A 24,881-nucleotide genomic window follows, 5' to 3' on the forward strand; every position below is an offset into this window, starting at 1 on the left:
TCTTTAAAAAAAAAAACCAACAAAATATTTGGTCCTCAAATATAATAGAAATGTCATCTAAGAAATGAAAGTCAGATTTGAAGAAGCATTACTTTTTAATAGGAAGCAAATACCCAGAAAAACATTGTAAACATAAAGCAACTTACAGATATTTTTATATTTGGCTCAATATCTTAATGGTCTAGAGAAAAAGCCAGTGACAGCTGCTTAATTGAATGGAACACAGTGGTCTGATGAGAGATTACACCAGACCTTCTCTCTGATAAGCACTAGTAGGATAACTGGTCTACTGGGTGCTTTCCAAAGTCTCTTCCAGTTCTGAAGTCTTGGGATGCTCTCACTCTTTTTCGAAGCAATTTTTGGAAGCTTGAATGGGTTGATTTGTGCTAAGGGAATAAGACAAAGTTGAGGCAGTAACTCAGAATGTCATGGTGAATGATTAGATGGAGACAGGGCATGTTTTACTGAAACCTGAGCCCCAGACCCACCGAATGAAAATTCAGTAAATAATTCTTAAAAGTACTATATAAAGGAATCTGGGAAGACTGAATTTTCATATATAGTAAAACTTTAATTAGTTACAATCTATAATTAATGAATTTTCTCCCATTCAGTTTTTTGAGAGGTAAGAAACAAAGGTTAAAAGCTAAAAGGGTTTTCAAATTAATCTTTAGTTAACTTGAAATTTTCATTTAATCAAAATATTCTTTTTCTTTAGACATTCTGACTATTGTATTTAAGGTTTAAAAATTTTTTTTTATTAGAGTATCTTGTTATATTCTTTTTTTTTTTAACCCTTAACTTCTGTGTATTGGCTCCTTGGTGGAAGAGTGGTAAGGGTGGGCAATGGGGGTCAAGTGACTTGCCCAGGGTCACACAGCTGGGAAGTGGCTGAGGCCGGATTTGAACCTAGGACCTCCCATCTCTAGGCCTGACTCTCAATCCACTGAGCTACCCAGCTGCTCTATCTTGTTATATTCTTGAAGAAATAGGTTTTTTTTTAAGTTGCATTTTAAAGCACACAAAAAGATAAATGGACTGAATCCATTTCTTTTTTATTTGAATGTATTCAGTGCTCTGTCCTATTAAACTTGGCAAAAAAATAATAAGAGTGGCAGGTAATTTTAGATGGTTCCCATGGTAGGTTGGCACATATTTTTCTATCTCCTATTCTACTCTTTATTTCTGCTTTAATTCTGCTGTCTCAATAAATAATTATCAATGAAATAATAAATGACATTAAACCTTTATAAGGAACTATTGATGGTTTTTGATGAAGGACATGAGTGATATGACTCAATTGCTTTTGGGAAGACAGTCTGGCATTTGCTTTTGGGAAGATAAGATGAATTGTAAGATGAATTGGAGAAGAGACTAGAATATGGTTGAATTCCTATACAGGAGTCTGGGAGTCAGGACTGGTGAGAAAAGTGATGAGAGCAGTATGTGTGGGTCATGGGAAGAACTCTGAACGGGTCTTCAGAAGAGAAGAGTCCTGGATTGGGCTTTGGGGACCTGAGCTCAAATTATCTGGCTACCTAGGCCTTGGTTATCCCTACTCTAAAATGGAGCAGTTGGGCTAGACAGATTCTCAAGTCCCTTCCAGCTCCAAATCTATGATCCTATAAGCTGGGTTAAAATTAGACTTCTGCTCCATTACTAACTTGGCAAAATCAGGTGACCTCTTTGGGGCTTGGTTTTCTTATCTGTAAATGAGAAGGTTTATGAAAGGCTTTCTGTGGTCTCTTCTAGCTCTAAATCCTATTATCAATTATAGTTAGAAATCTTTCCTCTCTGCTTCCCATGTGAAGCTGAGTGGCCACCCCATTTGCATTTTTGAGTGCTTTAGTTAATGTTGAAATTCACATTTTACTATCATGTAATTTCTATTGAAAATACTTTTACTATCAGGAGTAAATTCTAGATGCTGCCGTGATGATTTAGTGTTAGGATTTGTGGAATGTTCTTTTAAGGTAATGTCTGATGGATTGCTGATTCTATGAGGCGAACATCGATGCCTGTGAATTACTAATTTGATATTGACTTAAGGTTCCTGAACCATAAGTCTTATCAAACATATTGATCTTGCTTTCTTTTGGTATTTTTACTTGCTTTCAGTAAAGTCAAAGTTTTAGCAAGTGATGCAATGTAAAAGAATTAAGTGGGATGGTATGACTCTACCACTTTCAGACCAATCTGGACTCTCATTTTCTCCCCTTGTTCTGACATGACTGTTCTCTCCCACAAGGAAGGCAGGGTAAAAAAAAAAAAAAAAAAAAGGAAATCTACTCCATTTTGTACCTACTCCATTATAGGTCTTTCCTGTAAGAGGTTGAATAGAGGTTGTAAAGATCGTGGGATTTTTAAAATTTTCTGTAGGTTTGGCTTAGAGAAATTAGAGTTATCTCCCTGTGATGTGAGAGGGGGGATTTCACTCTCCTGAAAGTCCCCAAAGCATTGTGTATACTTAGAAAACAGTAATTCTCCCAAAGTGAAAGGGAGATTATGTTCAGATTACGAAAATTCTGAATTGTGAGGTTTAGATGAACCTGCACTGTATAATTAAAAAGGTGTCTGAGTCCCACTGAATGGCTCACTTATCTCAAACAATATTGAGTTCATTCAGTAGAACAGTTGGGGCTTTTTCACATTACTCATTCTCTTTTTCTTTTCAGCAGCCTTTGACACTTGTCAGCCACCCTTTTTTCCTTGACACTCTTCTCTAGGATTTCAGAACCACTGCTCACTCCTGGTTCTTCTCTGCCTTCTTTACTGTATCCTCATCCAGGTTGCACCTGCTAAGTGTGTGTGTCCCCCAAGGCTCTCTCAGATCCCTGAAATTCAGTTGTCATCTCTAGAAAGATTAACTTTATCCCCCAAACTGCCTTCTGATCTTCAGTCTTATACCTCCAGCTTCTTGAACTGGGTTTTTTTGGGGGGAATCTCTCTTAGGAGCAAGAAAGTGAATAAAGCCTGTTTGATTCCTGAGACTCTTCTGGTTTTAGCCTTAAAGTTCGGCTCCAGACTTTGTTGACTAAGGGCTCACTGACTGCCATCAGCTGGAGTTATGATCTAGTTCCAGATCATTCTGTTATTGTTTGGTGACTGATTTATCAAGAAGAACTCTGTAAGAAGCACAATTCTATTTTATATCCCTGTAATTCATAATAACAATAGCTTATGTTTACTTGGCACCTTCACATGTGAGCCACTGCAGGGCAGCTTACAAATATTACTTTATGTGATCCTCACAACATCCTAGGAGGTATATACTATTATTATTACCAATTTACACTTGAGGAAATTGAACCAAAAAAAACTAGTCGAGGTCACACCACCAGTAAGTGTCTGAAGTGAGATTTGAACTCAGGTTTTCCTCACTCCAGGCCTAGTACTTTATATAGCATCAGCGAGCTCTTCTATAATTCAAATGGCTGTTCTGGATTTTTTATGTTTTTAAATTGCTCCTGAGTGAAGATTAAGCAATTAAGTAATAAAAGTAATAAGGCTTACAGTGGGAATGATCATAGAAGGTTAATGAGTCTATGAGGACTTCAATAAAAATTTAAAAATTTAAATTTTAGTTTGTTAACAGGCACGTTTGTGTATTCTACTGAGTGAATTGTACTGGTATGTTGTATTCATGGTTAATCATTTTTTAGTTTCTATTTTATGCTCTAATGTACTCTTATAGTTTTATATGTTTGCAGACTCTGGTCTGAATTGCATGACTTGGATTGTTGTTGTTAATTTGCCAAACCAAGGAAATGATAATTTACATTCCTTCATTTGCATAATTTCCTCCCTTTTCCCATATTATTACTCTAACATGGAATGAAGCCTAGCATATGAACTTCTGGATCCCCGTTTTAACCCTAACTTCATCTTAAATGATGAAGTTCACTATTTAAATTAAGGATTCTTTGGAGATTTGGTGTCTGAATGTGCTTTATGTCTGATAGCATGAACAGTCGATGAAAGATCAGAGAAGGGTCTGGCAGGAGGGATCCAGGGCAAAGCAATTGGATGTGATGTATCAGTCAATAAGCATTTAGTAAACATCTACTGTATACCAGGCTGTTTAATAGGCTCTGGGTATACAAGGATGAAGAGAGAGTCTGGACATCTTACTCTTGGTAGTACTCCAGGTAGCCCTGGCCACTGGGAGAGAGGTTAAGGACATAGAGGAGAGTGAAGAGAAAAGATCTAAATAAAATCAAAGTTCATTTGATCCTCACAACTTCCATCTAGTTTGAGGGGGAGAGCCCCAGCTATTGAGATCAGCATTTCCAATTTAGGGTGTCCTTTCCTTCAACATGGTTGAAGGGAAAGTGGCCAGGAGGGTTTCCTCCCTAGCTTTCTTCCCTCTCTTTCTCCAAAGATGCTAAGGGACAGCTCAGGGAAGTGGAAAGAAGAGGAGCAGGTAGAATGATGGAGAGAGGTCTAGGACACTTTGCAGAGGCAGTGCTGGCTGTCTGGCCTGTAGGAAGCAGCATCCTGTGATTACCTGTGGCACTTGGGTTCAGAGTTCTCTCAGCCTTACATAAAGGGAGAGGGCATCACCTGGGAAACTCAAGAACCTTGATCTGTGCATTGGTCTGAGGGTAGGCTGTGTGTGGGTGTGCTGAAGGCTAGATGAGCAAAGAGGATTTTAGGATGAATTCTTTGGATTTTCTCCTCAGTTGAAGGAGATGAGGAATATGCAAGTGAATACAGTGGGACTGAACTCTTGCTTTGGCATCCCTCAGGAAGGAGTGTTCTGGTAACTGAGGTTTTAAGGAACACTAAAGCTCTAGCACTGACTTGTTTTATTTAAGCCATTTTGTATGGAACCTGTCTAAAATAGAGGATATATTATGCTGCCTTTTCAAGAAGAGTGCTGATCTTCATGAAACATTTTCTTTATGGCCCTTAGTCATCCTTGTAAGCACTAATTACTGTACTTGTAGCAGTGCCTTCAGGGAATGTTTAGATTGGATAGTTTTGTACCTATTTGACAGGCATCTTAGATTACTAGGATGTTTGTGTCTGCTTTTACCCATTTTCTTTGTCTTTACTATCAGGCTCAGCTCTCAGGATGGTTGTCTGAAGCAGATCCTCATCTCACTTTTAATTTATTTATTTACCCACCCGCCCACCCATTCATTAATTAATTTATTTGAGCGAGCCCTTACCTTTTTTCTTATAACTAGTACTATGTATTGGTTCTAAGGCAGAAGAGTAGTAACGGCTAGGCAATGGGGGTTGGTGACTCACACAGGTAGGAAGTGTCTGAGGCGGGATTTGAACCTAGGACCTCCTGTCTCTAGGTCTGGCTCTCAATCCACTGAGCTACCCAGCTGCCCTCCTCTTCTGTCATTTAGCTTGACGTTTGTGACCTGCTCTGGGTGTAGAAAATGTCTGACCAAGTGAGCTCTGAAGAAGGGACGGCCTGGGGAGGCCCAGCTTGTGCATATGGAGCCTGACCTTTGGGACAGCCCTTGATGCTGTGGAGCTCAGCTGTGGGCTTAAGATGGTCCTTAGCTAATTGCCACAAGTTCTTTGTAAACCTTCAATATGAAGTTTTGTTATTAATTTGCCAAAATTGCAGAACACTTTTTTTTTTTGGAAGAAGGATTAGAACTTTAACAACTGATGCTTACTTCTATTTTCTATCTCTTATATTTTCTCAGTTACACTGCATCCTGTAATCCTGTGATACTGGAAATTTTGGGGTCCTTGAACTAATTTGAGGTCCCTGATCTAAACTTCCTGTGGATATTTAGGGGACTTGAAACTACATTTCCCATGATTCCTGGCTTGCGTAAATGACGTAGGCAATTTCCTAATAATGTGAACAGAAGGTTAAATAGCTAAATGCTAGGTCCCTTTAAATTAACTCAACAGGCACATGGCTTCATTTTCTAAATGGCTTTCAATAAACCCTTTGAAACCATGATATTTTTAATTTTATCATTCTATATTCATTTTATTTCTTACAATCCTAAACCTAACCTTCTCCCTAGTAACAAAGAGAGCCCAGGCAGGCAAAACCAGCCAACCAATGGAGCAACTGACCCTCCAATGGGAATTCCATCCCTCTGGTCCGCCATCTCTTTTCTTTAAACAGATAGTAGGGAAATGTTTTATAATCTGGCCTCAGGACCATGTTTGGCCATGACATTTCATCTGTGCCCTCCAGGCTTTTAATAGTTTTTGTCATTGTTTTATCTTCGTGAATATTTTTCTTCTGCTCTGCTCTCTTGCTCTGTGTGACTTCATACAAGTATTCCCAGGAATCTGAATTCCTCATGTTCGTTGTTTCTTATAGTGCATGAGTATACTATTACATTCATATATCACAGCATATTCTAGAAAATTCCAACCGATAGGTACCGATTTCACTCCCCAGGTTTTTTTGCTAGCATGAAAGGTACTGTTGGGATTTTGGTTCCATATATGTGGGCCTTTGTTATTGATCTCTTGGAAGTGTGTGCCTACCCAGGAGGTAGGATCATTGGGTCTATTCATGGAGGCAGTTTAAAAGGAACTTTTTCTTCTAATTATATTCCATAGTGGTTGGACTCATTCACAGATTACCAAGAGTGTATAAGGGGGCCTGACTTCCTGAAACTCCTCCAACGTTGACTAGCTTTATATTTTGTCATCTTTGCTAGTTTGTTGGCTGTCAAAAATTTACATTTCTCTCAATTAATGATTTGGAACACTTTTTTTTCAAATGGCATTTAAAAAAATCATGTCCTTTTGTAACTTATCAGGGATTTCCTCTTAGTCTTACATATTTATCTTTCCTTTATGTCTTTGATTCCAGAGCTTTAATAAAAATTGAAGCAAATGCTTTTCCTTCTCAGCTGCTTTTCTTATTCTAGGTACATTATTTTTGTTCCTGCAAAAGTTTTTATTTTTATGTAATTAAAATAGTCTTTTTTGTCTTTTGTCTTTAATTATTTTTGATTCTGGATTCTTATCAACAATTAAAATTGCTTTTCTTCCTGATTTTTTAAAATCCTAGTTACCTTCTAGCTTAGAGTCAATACTAGAAGAGACTAAGGGCTGTGGCAATGAGTGTTAAAGTGACTTGCCCAGGGTCACACAGCTAGAAAGTGTCAGAGGTCAGGTATGAACCCAGGACTCCCTGTCTCCAGGCTTGGCTTTATCCACTGAGCCACCTAGCTGCTCCCTCCTTTCTCATTTTTAAAATGATGTGACTATGTACATTTAGGTTACAAGTATTTTTATTCTCATTTTATAGATGAAAAAACTGAGATCCAGTGACTCTTTCATATTGACATCTCATATGTCAAGAAAATCAAGAAAATTTCTGGAAATTCTTGAAAATTTCATTAATTGTAATACCAGGCTTTTAAAAAAAGTATATGTCATTCTTTTAAAACTTTGACCAAGTGCCCCAAGTCTGGAAGGAGTTGTAGTTCTTATTTGTTTTCTCAAAGTATTAGTTCAATAGTTCTTTTACTTTCAATTTTATTAATTTCTCTTTTAAATTTTTAGGATTTCCAATTTAGTTTTTATCTGGGGATTATTAATTTGTTCTTTTTCTAATTTTTAAGTTGCAAGCCCAATTCGCTGACCTCTCTTCCCTCTCCATTTTGTTATTGCTATAGGCACTCAGCAATATACATTTTCCTTTGGCTGAGGAGTTGTACCTTTTTTTTTTTTTTTTTTTTTTTTGCTTCCTTGAATTACTTTATTTCAAAAGCTTCATTTCAAATACTTAAGCCTGCTACTTTAATGCAAAATCTGATATTGTTATATCTTGTGTTTTGTGCACTGTGATATGTACTAAATAAAATATCTTTTCCCAGTAGTAAATGGATATGCGTCTCATGAGATCTTTGTTCATAATTAGGGAGAATGATTTACCAATCAATGAATCATGTTTCTTTTCACTCTAGGAGTTGCACTTCTTAAGGGACTAAAGGTAATAATTGCAGTAAAGCCACTTGCAATGTCTTTTACTTTTGTGGCAGTTTCAGGTGTTGAGCAGACATAGGAGATTCAGAGGAAAACGAAAAACTTTAGTTCTCATTTGGTTGCTTCTATATATTCTCTCCCACATGTTTTGATCCTTCTTAGAAACCCAGACCATCTGGCTCATTCAGTTGTAGCTGTTGGTGAAATATATTGCAACTTTCTCCTTTAATACTCCTTTTCTTGTACCAGCAGTTTGCCTTAAGCAAACAAAAAGTTGTATTTTAAACTTGTTTGCATGCCTCCTCTAGAATCCCACATTGTGATAGGACAGCCACTCCTTTCTACCACTTTTTTGTGTCCTTTTCAGTTTTACAAAGGACTTTCTTCACAAAACCCCTAAGTGGGTAGTTGAAGACAAGTTCATATTTTCTCTCTCTTGCTTTCTTTCTTTTTTTTCTCTTTCAGCACAATAATAATTAATTTATATTCTTATTATATTACATTCTTTTTTTTTTTTTTAAAACCCTTACCTTCCTTCTTGGAATCGATACTGTGTATTGTCTCCAAGGCAGAAGAGTGGTAAGGGTAGGCAATGGGGGTCAAGTGACTTGCCCAGGGTCACACAGCTGGGAAGTGTCTGAGGTCAGATTTGAACCCAGGACCTCCCGTCTCTAGGTCTGGCTCTCCATTGGGCTACCCAGTTGCCCCTATATATTACATTCTTAAAACATTTTATTCAGCCATTCTGCTACTGATAGATATATCCTTGATTTTTGCTACAACAAAAAGAGCTACTATATAAATATTTTTGTGTGTTTTGGCCCGCTTTCATTTTCTTTGATCTCTTTAGGGCAGTGATGGGCAAACTTTTTAAAGAGGGGGCCAAAGGAAAGGAAATGTTCCTCTGTCAGTCTGTTTCTAAGGCAACTCTTTCGAAGTTTCATTGTATTCGTCAGATTAGGAATAATGTCACAGGGCTGGATAGAACATTTCAGGGGGCTACATCTGGTCCATAGGCTGTAGTTTGCCCATCACTGCTTTAGGGTATATATATATATATACACACACACACACACACACACATACATACATACATACATATATGCCTAGTATGCATTGTTTAATAACTTTTTGGGTAGAGTTCCAAATTACTTTCCAGATTTCTGGACCAATTCACTACTCTGCCAACAGTGCATTATTGTTTTCCCGACATTTGCCTTTTTTTTTTTTTTTTTTGTTATCTTGCCTAACTGACCCTTGAGTATTAGTTAGAAACTCAAGAGTTGCTTTAATTTTATTTGTCAAATTATTAGTGATTTGGAGCATTTTTTCAGATGATTATTTCTAGCTTGAATTTCTTCCCTTATGAGCTACTTGTTCATATACTCTGATCAGTTGTCATTTGGGGAATGGGGAATGGCTCTTATTTTTGTAGACTTGAACCAGTTCTTTTCATAGCTTGGTAATGGGACCTTTATTAGTGAAATCTGCTATAAAGGTTCTGCTCCCCACCCATATTTAACTATTCAATACCATTCTAATTTCAATTGGTTTTATTTGTGTAGAAAACTGTAGTTTTATATAATCAGAATTAACCATTTTATCTTCTGTGATCCTGTCTATTCCTTATTTGGTCATGAACTCATATCTATCCATAAATCTAAAAAGTAATTTCTACCTTGTTCCTCTAATTTGTTTCTGATGTTTGGCATATATCCATTTGGAGCTTATCCGGTATAAATAGTATGAGAGGTTGTTTGTACCTTGTTTGTGCCAGACTGACTACTTTGTAGTTTTCAAGCAGTTTTTGAATAGTGAGTTCTTAGTCCAAAATCTGGACTCTTGGGGTGATCAAACACTAGGTTCCTAGGCACATTTGCTTCTGGTTATTGCATACCCCCTCTGTTCTCTTGTTAGGCCTCTCTGTTTTCTTAATTTAGAACCAGATCATTTTCATGATTCTGCTTTGTGTTAAGAGGTTGGGATCTAATTTCATGAAATCCTTACGAATGCTTCTTAGAATTGTATGTAGTAGTGTGAAAATCCCCCTCCCTAAACATGACTAAATATGTTTAATAGAGGTTGATGTGATGTCCCTCTTTGTGGTAAGCAAATTGGAAGACTTAGCTCTTTCTTCGGTTGTTAGACCTACAAGTGACTGACAGCCCAGAAAAGTGTGAGGTTTTCATTTTATCCCAAGATGTATGTCCGACCTCTCCTGTGAAGCATAGAACCTGAGTTGGAAAGATCTACAAAAGATCATCTGGATCTAGACTGGTGTGGAGTATGGAGAGCCTCTTGTCTTATAGGGAAAGAATCCTGGAGCCCAGGCCTAAGGGTTGGTTTGAATTTTGCCTCCCATTGTTGCTAAGTGAGTGAGCTGTAGGTCTATGGTCAACCCATTTCCCCTATTAGAGCCTTGGTTTTCTCATCTACAAAATGGGATCAGCTTCTTATACTACCAAACTTCATGAGATAATTGATAGCTTTGTTAATCTTAAAATTCTACATAAATGAGTTACTATTTTTCTTACCCCTGTTAAAGCAATTTGCCTACAATAAGTTTTATTCTCAAATTTTATAAATGATGTATATATTTTTCACTTTTTAGCACCAATAGCAACTCTGCATTGGATTTCTTAAAGACTTTTTGTTCCTGTGGAATGGAGAAGAAGAAAGGCTTTTTAAGAAAAGCATAATATTTGAGAATTAAAAGTCATTTAAATGACTAATGAGAATCCTGACACTGAAAAGAGATTGCCTTGGAAAGCCCAGATAGTAATTAATCTTTTTATGGTTAAAAATTGCCTCATTTGCCTCTTCATAAATCGAGAGGGTAAAAATAGTGAGCACGTGGTTGTTTTGGGGGAAGGTGTGAGTTGAGAGATACAAAGTGTGGTCAAAGGGCTGACTTTCAATTTTTAGTTGGAGATATTTTTAAAAACTGGATTTATACCAAATGATTTAGGTCAGGCTTAAAAAGCAGATTTTGCATCTGTTTTCCATGAGTTATGCAGATTTTAATTTTTAGTTTTTATCATGCTCTGTGGGGATTGTTATCGTTAACTTATCCTTTTATGAAGTATTTTGTATTGGTGACTCACTATGTCCTGAATCACCAATTTTTCCTTCTATATTGGAGTGGACTCCCAGACTCCTCTCTTCTCAACAATACTTATGTTTACAATTAAAAATCTTTTTTTTAAATTTTGTTTTTTGCTGCTTTAATTTTTTAATAAATTAATTTATTTAGAATATATTTCCATGGTTACATGATTCATGTTCTTTTCCTTCCCTTTCTCCCTCCCCTCTCCTGGAGCCAACGAGCAGTTCCACTGGGTTTTACATGTGTCATTGATCCAGACCTATTTCTGTATTACTGCTCTTTGCAGTAGAGTGATCATTTAAAGTCGACATCCCCAGTCTCATCCCCATCAAACCATGGGATCAGTCATATGTTTTCCTTTTCCATATTGTGCCCACAGTTGGAAAATGCCGGAGGAGACCTTCAGGATGGCCGATACCACTATGAGGGCGCTGTGGTCATTCTGGATGCTGGCGCTCAGTACGGGAAAGTCATCGACAGGAGAGTGAGGGAGCTCTTCGTGCAGTCCGAGATCTTCCCTTTGGAGACACCAGCTTTCGCCATCAAAGAGCACGGCTTCCGGTAGGCCTTGTTCCTGCTCCTGTGCGTTGTTCAGGGACGTTTGGAGATCAGCAGTTTGTTTGATCTGAGGAGATGTCTTCATGCTGTACTCTGAGGTTTTGTTCCGAACTTGTCTGGGGCCCAAACCCTTACAGGAAAACAAAACTTGGAGCAGCTTTACTAGAAATGCCCCAGAGATTGGCTATGCTTTTTTAAAAAATGAAAATAATGTGGGCTTATTTAATTCAATTAATTTTTAAAATTTTGGTTTATCTTTAAAAATAAGCTCAGCTTTTATAATCACACATGTAATTTGCTGAGGTCAAGCTGAGTCAGGTATCTGGTGACCCAGTAAATACAGAGTCCTAGGTCTGGGGTCAGGAAGACTTAAGTTCAAATCCAGCCTCGGACGCTTGGCGGGGTGACCCTGGGTAAGTCACTTAACCTTTGCTTGCCTCATTCCCTCATCTGCAGAAGAAGGATAATATAATATTAGCTCATTCCTCTTAGGGTTTTCAAGAGGATTAACTGAGAGAATAATTGTAGAGTGTTTAGCATAGTGCCTGGCACATAGAGGCACTGTGTAAATGCTTATTGACCCTTCTCATTCACCTAGCATATGTTGCAAGTGAGGGAAAGTAGGTAGGAGCTTTGCTACAATACTTTTCCTTCAAGAGAGAAATTTTTTTAAAATGAGTCTATTCTGACCTCATAAAGAGATTTAGTTATAAAAATACCAAAAGGATGTACTAAATCTAACTTAAAAGATAGTTGCACAGTCTGCTGAGCCCTGAGGACACTGTAGCAAGATCCTCGAGTGTTCTGTTTTCTAAGCTTATTCTTCATAAGTTTTTATTGCTAAACATACTATAATACCCCACATATCTCCTCTCAACCTCCCTAGTCCATTCCCAGAAAACCATCCCGAAGGACAGGTAGAATTTCATACGGTACAGCGGGTGACACCTGGACTCCCCACTCGTAAAGGGGCAGGTTGGGGCGGCTTCTCTCCTTTCTTTATTTCAGTCTCACTTGATCTTTATAATTTTGTTACATTTACGTTTGAATTTGAGGTGTGCCATTCTTTCCCTTTCCGTTGCTGTAGTTACTGTCTATATGGTTTTCTCGGCTCTGCTGACTTCACTTCCCAACTGGTCAGCTGGCTCTTTCCATGCATCTCTAAATTTATCACATGCATCATCTCTTCCAGCATAGTCATTCCTTTACATTCACATACTGCAGTTTATTTAGCTGTTGATGGGCAACGACTTCGTAACTCTTAGCTGGCATAGAAAGTGCTGCTGAAAATATTTTGGGGTAGATGGGGACTTCGTTCTTATTGATGACTTCCTTGAGCTGTAAGTCCAATAATGGGGTCTCTGGCACAAAGGATATAGACATCTGTTCAAATAATTCTAAATGTTTTCCAAAACATTTGTGCTATTTCACAGCTCCACCAGCGATGTATTAGTATGTCTGCCCTTCTACAACCTCTAACATTGAATGTTGCCAATTTTTGTCATTTTTTAAAAACTAGGGGCAGCTGGGTAGCTCAGTGGAGTGAGAGTCAGGCCTAGAGACAGGAGGTCCTAGGTTCAAACCCGGCCTCAGCCACTTCCCAGCTGTGTGACCCTGGGCAAGTCACTTGACCCCCATTGCCCACCCTTACCAATCTTCCACCTATGAGACAATACACCGAAGTACAAGGGTTAAAAAAAAAAAAACAAAAACAAAAACAAAAAAAAAAACTAATTTTTAGGGTGTGAGGTAAAACTTTTGTAGTTCTTTTGAGAAGTGTTTGTTTATATATCCTTTGCCCACTTATCTGTTTGAGGAATGATTACTAATCACTCACACAATATTGTTTATATCTTAGATACCAAAACACTAAAAGAAAAATTTAACACAGAGATTTTTTTTTCTATCTGACCACTTGTTTTTTTTAATTAATGTTGTCTGTGCAGTAGCTTTTCAGTTTCAAGTAATCAAAACTATTTTGTTTTTAGTAATTGTCTTAATCTCTTGTTTGGTTAAGAATATATCTTTTATTTTATTTATTTATTTGTTTTTAAGCCCTCACCTTCCATCTTGTAGTCAATAGTATGTATTGGCTCCTTGGTGGAAGAGTGGTAAGGGTAGGCAATGGGGGTCAAGTGACTTGCCCAGGGTCACATAGCTGGGAAGTGGCTGAGGCCGGGTTTGAACCTAGGACTTCCCGTCTCTAGGCCTGGCTCTCAATCCACTGAGCTACCCAGCTGCCCCCAAGAATATATCTTTTAAAGGCAGCTAGGTGGCTCAGTAGATAGAGTAGCAGACATAGGAAGCCCTATGTTCAAAAATGGTCTCAATTATTTCCTTTTAGCTATGTGACCCTGGGCAAGTCACTTAACATCATTTGCCAATATCTTGGAAGATATTTGAATACCTAGTATTGATTCTAAGGTAGACGGTAAAGATTTTAATAATTTAGGGGAGAAAAAAGAATACGTGTTTTACACAGAGCTGTGAGAGGTACACGATCTGTTTCTCTTCAATTTTTTTATAGTTTGATCTTTACATATTAAGGTCAGATTCTTTTTTAGAATGTACTGTGGAGTACATTAATCGAGACCAAATGGTTGTGTTGACTGCTGCTTTATTATATAGTTTGAGGTCTGGAAGTGCTTTTCCCCCTTTGTCCCTGCTTCTTTTCATTATTTCCCTGGGTAGTCTAGATCTTTTGTTTTTTTACAAATGAATTTTGTTATTATTTTATTATGCCCTGTAAAGTATCCTCTTGGTAATTTGATTGGTTTAGGATTAAAAATATAAAATAATTTTGGTAGTATTATAATTTTTATTTCTTTAAGATGTTTTGTAATTGTATCTATATGAGTCTTTTGTGTGCTTTGGGAGATTATACCTTAGGTATTTTAAGTATTTTGTAGTTATTTGGAATGGGATTTCCCCTTTTTTTAATTGTTCTGTTTTGTTAATATTATGTAAATAATGTTGATTTTTGAGGATTTCTTTTGTAAACTGCAGTTTTGCAAAGCTATTAATTGTTTCAGTTAGTGTCTTTGCTGACACCTAGGATTTTCCAAGTAAACCTTTATATCAGCAGATAGAAATTGTTTTAATTCCTCTTTGTCTGTCTTCATTCCTTTAATTTCTTTTTTCTTACTGCTATTGCTAACTTTTCCAGAACTCTTTCAAATAATACTGGAGACAGTGTTTGCTTTTTAAACCTTTTTTTTTGATTCTGAGTATTCTAGACAACTGAAGTTACCTTGTCTTAGGTACAAAATAGCTGTTTTGGAGAAGTGTGGGAGTTTGTGAGAATTAAAGGAAATGGTTAGTCTGCTATCTTTCTACTCATGTGACCTTGTTCTGGGCCTATTTTTTTTTATTGACACTTGGCTGACATTTTGCTGAGCATTAAAAAAACAAAGCAGCACACTCACAACTTTATTTAACACTTTTTCTTCTCCCTTCTTTTAAAAGGTTGTTTTATTTCTAATTAAAATTTGACCTTTTCTAATATAGATTGTTCTTTAAAAAAGGTACATTTGAGGGGGCAGCTGGGTAGCTCAGTGAATGGAGAGTCAGGCCTAGAGCCGGGAGGTCCTGGGTTCAAATTCGGCCTCAGACACTTCCCAGCTGTGTGACCCTGGGCAAGTCACTTGACCCCCATTGCCTACCTTTACCACTCTTCCACCAAGGAGCCAATACACAGAAGTTAAGGGTTTAAAAAAAAAAAGAAAGAAAGAAAGGTATATTTGGGAGATGTAGGAGCATTTATCAGAATTTATGTCTTTATTAAGTGACCCAAAACATGTGGGCTTCATGTATCAGTTGTGGAAAGACTATTCCCTTCAGTTTTTGCACAGAAAGTTAAAGAAAGGAATTGATGCAAAATTAGAGTGAAAAAGAGGGTGAGGGAGAGTATGAAATGGATGCATTTTGTCTTTGCAGGGTCTTAATTCTGGAACTAGAAAGAATAAAACATCTTCAGTGCAGGGTGGACATAAACCTCTATCTTGGTCCAGGCATTCAAATAAAGAGTGAGCTTTGTCAGATACCTGTTAAGAGAATTTTAGAGCGAGAACAAGCCCAGGCAGGTAATTCTGCTGTTGAGTCACTGATGAGAACGAGGGCCTTAGACAAGCGAAACATCTTGCTGGGATCCATCTTAGGTGGAGTTAGCTGCAGAGCCAGAGACCAAAACCTTATTCTGCCAATTTTCTTGCAGGCCAGTCCTGTCTATAGTATCTCCTCCAACCCCCATTATGCATCTCTCAAAGGTATTGAAGTTTTCTGAGCCTTGAATATTATACCAAGGGGCCTAGATAAAGCAGCACTTTCCTCTGTTGACCCCTAGTCAAGTTTGGGTCTTATGAGGAAGTCATTAATACTTTTACTAAAAGAGAAGAAGTGAGTACACAATTCTTACGCTATAAAAAAGACACAATTGGAATTTTTTCTTACTCATAGACACTAAAAAGTCCTAGGTATCTTGCTTTCTTATTTCTTGTTTCTTTTTGACATGCCTAACAGCTTTGTATATCTCTTAATTTTACTAAAACCTCTCTGTTGTGGTCAGGGTAACAGGTAGGATACTGGTAGCAAATTTTTTTTTTTTTTTTTTTTTTTGTTAAATTTTATCTTCTTTTTATTGATGCCTTTTGCTTTTGCATCCCATCCATTTCCAGAAGTTGCTACAAAGACTTTTGAAAGACAAAAAAAGGTAATTCAGCTAAACTAATACCAACACGTTGAGCATGTCTGACAGCACAAGCAATTTTCCATCCTTCAGTTCCCTACCTCTGCAGTACAAAGGGAGAAAATAGAGCAGTGCATTTTCTCAACTCCTCCTGGATCGGACTTGGTCATTATTTAATTATATCATATTGACTTTGAATTTATTATTGTTTTAATTTCCTTTATTTTAATCATTGGGCAAACGTTTTCCCTGTTCTTATTTCACTGTGAATCCATTCATATAAGCCTTCTCGTGCTTCTCTAGATTCATCACACTCCTCATTTCTGGTAGCAAATTTTATTGGGATTAATTTAGTGTCATAATTCATGTTGATTAGTGTCTTTTTATTTTGAAGATAAAAATCTATTGATTTTTGTATTATCCCTGCTAGAGCTTTTAGGAAATCACTAAGTTCCACAAGGGAATTCACTTTATTGCTATTTATTTGTTATTTGTCCTCTCCGTTTTGATTATAGTCTAAAGAAATTGTAGGTCCAAGACGTTAGCACTCATTTAGTCTGGACTCTCCAAATTATAGAATTATAGGGAGTAGGAGGTGGCTTGTCCAGACTAAATAGTTTGTAGTAATTAGTTGAAGGCATCCTGATGATTTGGGTCAAATAGTTAAGTTTGTTCCATCCATGTTTTGCTGAAGTCCATTGTTTTACGGTTTGGTATTGAGTTAGAAACTGCTGACTGACATTCTTTCATTCTTCATGTCTTCAGATGCAGTTTATTGCTTTGGATAGTAAACAGACCATGGACAAATTGCCTTTTCCTAAAATAAGCCTCAATTAACAGCCTATCTCTTTTTAGTCTAGTCTAAATCAGGTGGGATCCTGGACATTAAACTCATCTGTCACCATCTCCATTTTTGGAATTTCTTTCAGACAATTCTGCTTTTCAGTAGTAATACCATAGTGCAGAGAGTCCTGTGCCCCAAGTCAGGAACCAAATCTAGCCTCAGCACTTACCATTTCTGACCTTGGACAAGTCACTTAAGCTCTGTCTGTCTTAGTTTCCTCATCTGTAAAATGAGGATAATAATAGCACCTACCTCCAGATTGTTGTGGGGATCAAATGGGATTATTTTGTAAAGTACTTTGTAAACTGTAAATCACTTTTCAATGCTAGATATTAATTTGTTTATTAGAGTTAATAATTTCTTTGATAAAAATAAGACTTCTATGTCTCTTGGAAGTAAAAGAAGAAAAATCTCCTTAACAATTTTTTGGATAGATATCTTACTATTTGATGGAGGTACCTATGTCTGACAGACTTTCCTGGACTTTAAATAACTGTTTTGGTGTGTACTTGAATGAACAAAAATGGATTCTGTCTGTACAAATGATCTTTTCCCCCTCTTTACTCTGCCATTTTGTCTTGAGAGTTTTCTTGCCAGGGACTTCTTTTCAGAGCAGATGGCTTTTGATTGTTTGTGTCACTATTATTCCCATTGTGTGACGACTGTGCCACAGCGAAGACAAAACAGATCAGTAACTCCTCCATGTCTAATACCTCTGTAAGCTTTGGCCAGTCACTAAGTTCTAGGCTTCATCCCCACCCCCCAGTGGTCTGTAATCATGTTTGCCCTCAATATCTTCCTCACAATTCTATTTGAATTAACACTACTCCTGCCTCTGTATTTCCCTACATGTTCTTTTCACCCTCCCAATGATTACCCAAACTGAAATACACACACACACACACACACACACACACACACACACACACACACACATTTCCATTCCTCACCCCCCACCCCCCAGTCCTGAGTCTCTCAAAGGGCCTTGGCCTATACTCTGATGAGTTGGGCCATTTTGCATAGGAGTTTGTCAATTCCCTATATTGTTTTCCATTTTTGACCTTCACATGTTCCTTTGTGCTTCAGGGTAACTCTTATTCCTTGTGGGCTCGAAGAATCCTGAAAACACTTGCTTCACTTCCCCATGCCAATTGGCACTGTAATAATATCACTAACAGTCCCTGAAGTGTACCCTTTAAGTGCTACAGCTTTTGCCTGCCTCTTTGGAATAATTCTCATTGATGATGCACTACAAGAGGGCAATGGATCACATGCACAGGACATTAAATCTAGGCCTCCACTTTCGCTTTGTCAAAATCATCACACATTTGGGGCTAGTCTAGGGTTAGTTAATGTACCCAGGCATGGCATTGGCTATCACAGATTGTAATTATATCTCAGCCCTAGAACATACTACTCCATGTTCACCTTGAGTCACTGATTAGTGACAGAAGGCAGAAAAATGAGGTAAGAGTGGCTGTGTTGAGGGTAGAGTACTTTTCATAAGGGTGACTATTAAGCTGTTTTTATGTTAAATGATGACATAAATACTTTAGTGTTATAGAAACTCAGTTTCCAAACGAAAAACAGTGAATTCTTCAGGGGCTCAATAATCATTGAACTTGGCTAATCCCAAGGAAATTGTTCACATTTGCTTCTATTCTGAATGTGGACGTTTTTTGCTAGTGCTGGGAATACAAAACTCTGCTGTAGTCATGAAACTTGAGGGGATACTGCTGTTGACAGGCTATTTTCTAACAGTTTTCACATCCTACCTGTGTCTATTGCTGCCAGGAAGGGACAAAGAGATGCATTTTTAATGTTCACATTTTGCACTCAGGTCCTTGCCCCATCTTTCAACATCCCACTCACCCACCCTCTGGCAGTAAACAGTTATAACCAGCAGACATAGGCTGTTTCTAGACAGGACCTAGCCAGGGTCTTCTGCCGTGACATCATTCTCCTGGAGCCCCTATCACCTGCCTAGATGTAGGTCCAGTTTTTTCCTTTCAGCTCAAATCCAGAGTTTGTAATACTGGAAGTAACTGGAATTACAGACTGAACTGTTAGGTTGTATCCCTTCATCCTGGATCTGGTGGGATATTTATTTTTCTTTTGCCCACGTTCTTTTCAAAAAGTGTTCATTGCAAAACACAAGCATTGTCTAAACTTTCGGAGGATCCTGAGGTGCCTTGAGCCAAATGTTAGCATCTGGATGATTGGTAGCTAGCCCAGGAGCCTTGTAAGGAGATGCTCAGTCTAAAAGAGCCCCCTGTAGGGTGTAAGAAAAGACTCAGGAAGTAGGATGAGCTTCTCATGATTAGCTGAGATAAGGGTTTTCCTAATTGGTTTAAGTACTGCTTACATCTAACTCTTCTAAGTTCATTATATTTTGGAATAGTAGTAATTAAGTCTTTGAGCTTTGGGGGGGGTATGCTATGTTAATGGGATGCTGGGCACTGCTGGGGCAGCCAGCCTTTGTCAAGCCATATGGAACTGGTTTACGCCCCAGAGTTAAGAAGGGGCTGAGAATTCCCTTTGTCTCTGCTTTTTCTTTACAGTCCTTAAATCCCATTAAAGTCACATTCCTTTAGAGGCATATATTGGGAAGAGTGCTGGACTTGGAGTCAGGGCATTCTCCAGGTCCAGAATCCTCCTTATGTGCATGTGGTAGATAAGTGACTTAACCTCTGTTCCTCACATACAGTCATGTTTGTAAAGCTCTTAGCTCAGTGCCTGGAGCAGACAAATGCCAGTCAGAGTGCAGCATAATGGGCGCTGCTCAACTGGGGATGGGAGAAATGTGGCTTCTGATACCAGCTCTCTCTGTCTTTTTCGGGGGACAAAGGATGGAGGATTATGGGTTTGAGAATCTGAGGTTTTACTGGAATCTGGGTATCTTGTGTCTATGGAATCCCATGAGTTACTAGTCTTGTGATTTTTATCAGAGTATGATTGGTTTGGCATGGCCTGTCCTCTGATCACTTTAAGTGCAAACAAACTATTGCTTTGATGATATGTAATAGACTTTTGTCAGAAATTGAACCCAAGCTTAATGACCTAGAGGTTTAGGAGTCTACCTTGCAGTCTGAGTAGATATCTGAGACCAGCAATTTTATGACTGCCCCATTTACTGGACTTTTTTCTCTGAATTACTGCACTTCTGCCCTGGTATTCCTTTTCCTAGATTATATGTAGCAGTTTTTCTCTTTGTTACTCAGCTTGACAGTCACATATGCGGGCAGTTTCCTTTCACTCTTCACATACCTTTTTAGTTTTTCATTTGAACTCTTGATCATATTTGCTAGTCTCCAGGGAAATCTGTATTTTATAGACCCTTATTAGGTGAACTCCATTCCTGGGCAAGAGTGAGGATTCCTTAATCCAGGTTCTCAAACTCTTATCTTTTTAATCTGTTATTTCATTCATTCATTCATTCATTCATTCATTTAAACCCTTAATTTCTGTGTATTGGCTCATAGGTGGAAGAGTGGTAAGGGTGGGCAATAGGGATCAAGTGACTTGCCCAGGGTCGCACAGCTGGGAAGTGTCTGAGGCCGGATTTGAACCTAGGACCTCCCTTCTCTAGGCCTGACTCTTCAATCCACTGAGCTACCCAGCTGCCCCATAATCTGTTATTTCTTAAATCTATCTTCTTTCTTCAGTTGGTACGAATGATGAAAATTATCCCAGGGGCCCTGAGGTCTCAATTTTTTTTGCCCAAGCCTTCAGGGCCTTTAAAAGTGTTAAACAGGTTCCTTTTATGTTGAGATCATTTGTTCCACAAGACAAGTAGAAGTGGGAAGGGGGTTGTCAGATTTGTAGGGTTTTGAGAAATTTCTCGTTGTGACATGGATGTCTGGGGAAGCATCCTAATTCTGTATGCCTGCTAGACTTGAATCAGCCATCACTAATGGTAGTAGGTTCTGGCTTTTTGAAGGCTTGCTAGAAAAGCCCAGCCTGGAAGAGCTTTGATTGTAGACCATCCTGCTGGAATCCTAGAACTAACCTCTCTGTACTCAAAGAGGCTCCCCACAAGGCTGATTTTGGCAGGGGGGAGGGGTTGCATTTTGGTTTTATTTCTTAATTAAGCTTTATTTTTTTCAGTTATGTGTAGAAACGATTTTTGACATTTTTGTGATTCAGATTCTCTTCCCTCCTTTCTGCCTTCCTCCCAGGTGGTAAATAGACTGACATAGGTTATTTCATGCAATACATATTTCCATATTCCCCATGCATGACAGAAGACACACATTACACATACAGTAAAAAATTTGTGAAGGAACTAAAGTGAAGGATGACCCACTTTGATCTGCACTCAGACTCCAACAGGTCCTTCTTTGACTGTGAAGAGCATTTTCATCATGGGATCCTTGTGATTATCTTGAAGACTTGCTTTGCTGATAATGGCTTAAAGTCTTTCATAGCTGATCATTGCACATTATTTCTGTTACTCCATACACTGTTCTCTTGGTTCTGCTCACTTCATTTTGCACCAGTTCATACAAATCCAGGTTTTTCTGGACTCCTCCGGTTCATCATTTCTCATGGTGCAATAGTTAAAACCATTTACCACAGCTTATTCACATGGGGAATGCATTTTTGCACTTCTGAAGGGGACCATCTGCATTGGAGGAAGAGGGATGCTCCCACCAACAGTATCATAGATCTTAAAAAACTGAAGTCTGTGTGAGACACTGGTTTAGACCCGAGGAATTTAAATGGAAGAACTGAAGTCCTTGCTCTGACAGGAGTTCTGGGTCTGAACTGGAATAAGAAATGTCCACAAATAAATAAAATTCTATGAATAAGGTGAGGTCAGAAGGCTGTCTTAAATGGGATGCCATAAGAAATCTTACATGAGAAAAATCACTTGTAGCTGTGGAAGTCGGGAATGAGTTTAAAGAAAGATTGTTATAACTGGGCTAGATAATTAATCATTGATGTTCATGGCTAATGCTTGTTCTTTTTGATTCACAGAGCCATCATCATCTCTGGAGGACCAAACTCTGTGTATGCAGAAGATGCTCCCTGGTTTGATCCAGCAATCTTCACCATTGGCAAGCCGGTTCTTGGAATTTGCTATGGCATGCAGGTAGTCTTAGTGTAAATGCCAACTTACAATTGTGGATTGGTTTTGAGGGTTAGTTTGTATTCCAGCTTTGCTGGTTTTTTCCTGTGCTTAGGATACAATATAATTTCGGGTCCTTATAAAATAGCATCTCATTTAAGGAGCCGACTAGAGATTACAGTGGTAGAAATAAAATATCTCTGCAAAACTGGAAAACTTGGATAAGTCAGAACTCAAAAAGTCCAAGTGACCAGATTTTCCCCTGTTCTCCTCTGTGGAAGAGACAAATCACAAGGAAAACAAACCCATGTGAGGAATTGATTTCTAAAGTATAGTCACCAAACTCCAGCCTCTACAGTTAGTTAGCAAAGACACAGAGCAGGCTCTTTCACCTTCTACAGCTATAGGAAGGGCATATTTCATTGTCGTGGCTTCTTTGGGAATTTAGTGGGTTTTCTAAGCAAATTTTCCAAGAATTGCAATTTTCACTTTGAATTTATTCACATTCACATTCTTTCATTTTCTAGTATTGCTTTTTTAAAAAAAATCCCTTTCCTTTATCATACTTTATCCTGGTCATTACTTTTTTTTTTTTTTTAATAACCTCTCTCCTTTTAGAATCAATATATGAAGGCAGAAGAGTGGAAAGGACTAGGCAATAGGTGGCAGGAGTTGGGAAGGGATCAAGTGATTTGCCCAGGGTCACATGGGCTCTTAAGTGAGGTCAGATTTGAACTCAGGATCTTGGGTTTCCAAGCCTGAAGTTCAAGCCACTTAGCTGCTCCCCACTTTGATCATCCTTTGTTTGATGTACTTTGCTGAATATCTGTTCCTGCAGATACTTATTCTCTCCAACCCCTACCCCCACCCCCTTCCCTTTCCCAAATTCTTGGATTTTACTTAAGTTATTAAACCCCTTTTTCTTTTCTTTCTTTGTTCTCTTTCTGTGGTCCCTTCTCTTTCTTCCTTAGTTGATAATCTCATTGCAAAATCTCTCCCTTCCTCTTTCCAGCATCTTTTAAGTGATTTTTTTTTACTCTTTTTTAAGTTTTTCTTTGCTTGTTCTTGTTATTTAACTTCCCTCTTCCAGTCTTCTGAATTTTATTTTCTGATCTATGACTAATACATTTGTTCCTTCTTTAATCTCTGGGTCCCTCATGGGGTGAGTTTCAGAGGCACACTGAATTTGAGCACTTATTTCTAATGTATCTCTCTTATTGTCTCTGTAGATTTCACTTTATCTTGCTTTAGAAGTAGCCGCAAGTGTTAGAAGTTACCTGGTGTTAGTTGGTCAGTCAACAAACATGTGTTACAAACATGTAACAGGCACTGTACTACTCATTGCTGGGGAGACAAAGAGACAAAAAAAGATGGTCCCTGCCCTCAAGGAGCTCGGAATAAAGCAACAAACTTGCCAATCCAGACAAAGCAAAGAGAAAGGAAAAATGGGATATCATGACTAGAGAGAAAGCCCTGGAGTGAAGAGGGCTTGGGGCAAGGCTTCCTATAGGAGGGGGGATTTTCATTGAGACTTGAAGGAAGCCAGAGAGTTAGTAGTTGGAAGGGGAGGGAGAGTGTTCCAGACATGGAATAATGACCAAATTCTCTTAATTAGACCACCCAAAATTAGGTGAACTAGAATATCACTTTCTGGAACTTCTGTGTTCCTATCTAAGCCTCAGGCAGTGTGTTCTAGGTTACAGAGACTTTACTGGGACTGCTCTGCTGAAAGCAGAAACAATTGAGTCATCTTGCTGCTAGGTCTTATAACTGTGAGGGAATGACCACATTCTGGCTAATTGGAGTGTGACTTTTTCCTCTGTGGATTATCCTGACCCTGGTTCTCTTCCTTTGACCATTCTCCCAGCTGCTGGCATCTAGGAGAGATGATGAGAAAGCAGAAATTTGTTGGTACCAGAGGAAAACCCTGACTATTGGATGGAAAGTAATGAGTGAAACGAGCAATGCCAAATTTCACATCTGACTAAATCATATAGGAGTTGTTTTGTGTTCAGTGATTTTTTTCCCCCCCTTCTCCCAATTGGGCTGTTATAAATCCTTCTGAGAAAGGGGGTAATTTTACAATTTTTGTAAATGGCCCAAATGGGTTTATTTGACCAAGATGTGACCTATGTGTCTGGATACTGAATGTTTCAGAAAGGAAAGCTGTTAGAAATCTGGAAGTGTATAGATCGATCTCTTTCCTTCTTTTAGCTGGCCCGAGAGCTTTGAAAATGAAGGGAGGAAATAGAAATCAATGCTTCCCATGTGTGAAGAATACAAATGTATTCATTGTTCCTCTTGTTGATACCAGTGCATGATAATGGAAAGCAGTAGCTTGTGAAACACCTAAATCCAATTTTGTGGAGTCGATTGCAGATTTTACTTGGATTAATTCTTGGGAGAAAAAAAAATACAAACAGAAATAAGCATTGATACACAATCTTAATGATCCATCTTCTTCCTTTGAGGCAGCCCTTCAAATACAAAGATTTTCATGTGCTAATCACCTTTCTCTGGCGTACCATGAAAACAGATCATTTGGCAAGGATTTAATAAATGTACCTCAGTTGGCTACATTTATTTTCTTCTTGAAATGCCAGAGGCTTATAATAAGCCTTTGCTTGCCAACTATATTCTAAATTATGTCAATTGATGGAAAGTTTGTTAGGGTTTTTTTCCCTGG

The 24,881-nt window shown here is 38.2% G+C and overlaps 1 protein-coding gene across 1 annotated transcript in view; it reads left to right on the forward strand.

Annotated features, from left to right (window-relative positions):
• GMPS (guanine monophosphate synthase) overlaps positions 1-24,881 on the forward strand; it is a 110,790-nt gene that overhangs the window by 60,774 nt on the left and 25,135 nt on the right. Inside the window, exons 6-7 of the mRNA XM_044669529.1 lie at positions 11,418-11,599; positions 22,105-22,219. Of these exons, the coding sequence (XP_044525464.1) occupies positions 11,418-11,599; positions 22,105-22,219 (297 nt within the window). The remainder of the gene's footprint in view (positions 1-11,417; positions 11,600-22,104; positions 22,220-24,881) is intronic.

The sequence above is a fragment of the Gracilinanus agilis genome, chromosome 3, assembly GCF_016433145.1.
Source record: "Gracilinanus agilis isolate LMUSP501 chromosome 3, AgileGrace, whole genome shotgun sequence".
In the NCBI taxonomy this organism is placed as follows: domain Eukaryota; kingdom Metazoa; phylum Chordata; class Mammalia; order Didelphimorphia; family Didelphidae; genus Gracilinanus; species Gracilinanus agilis.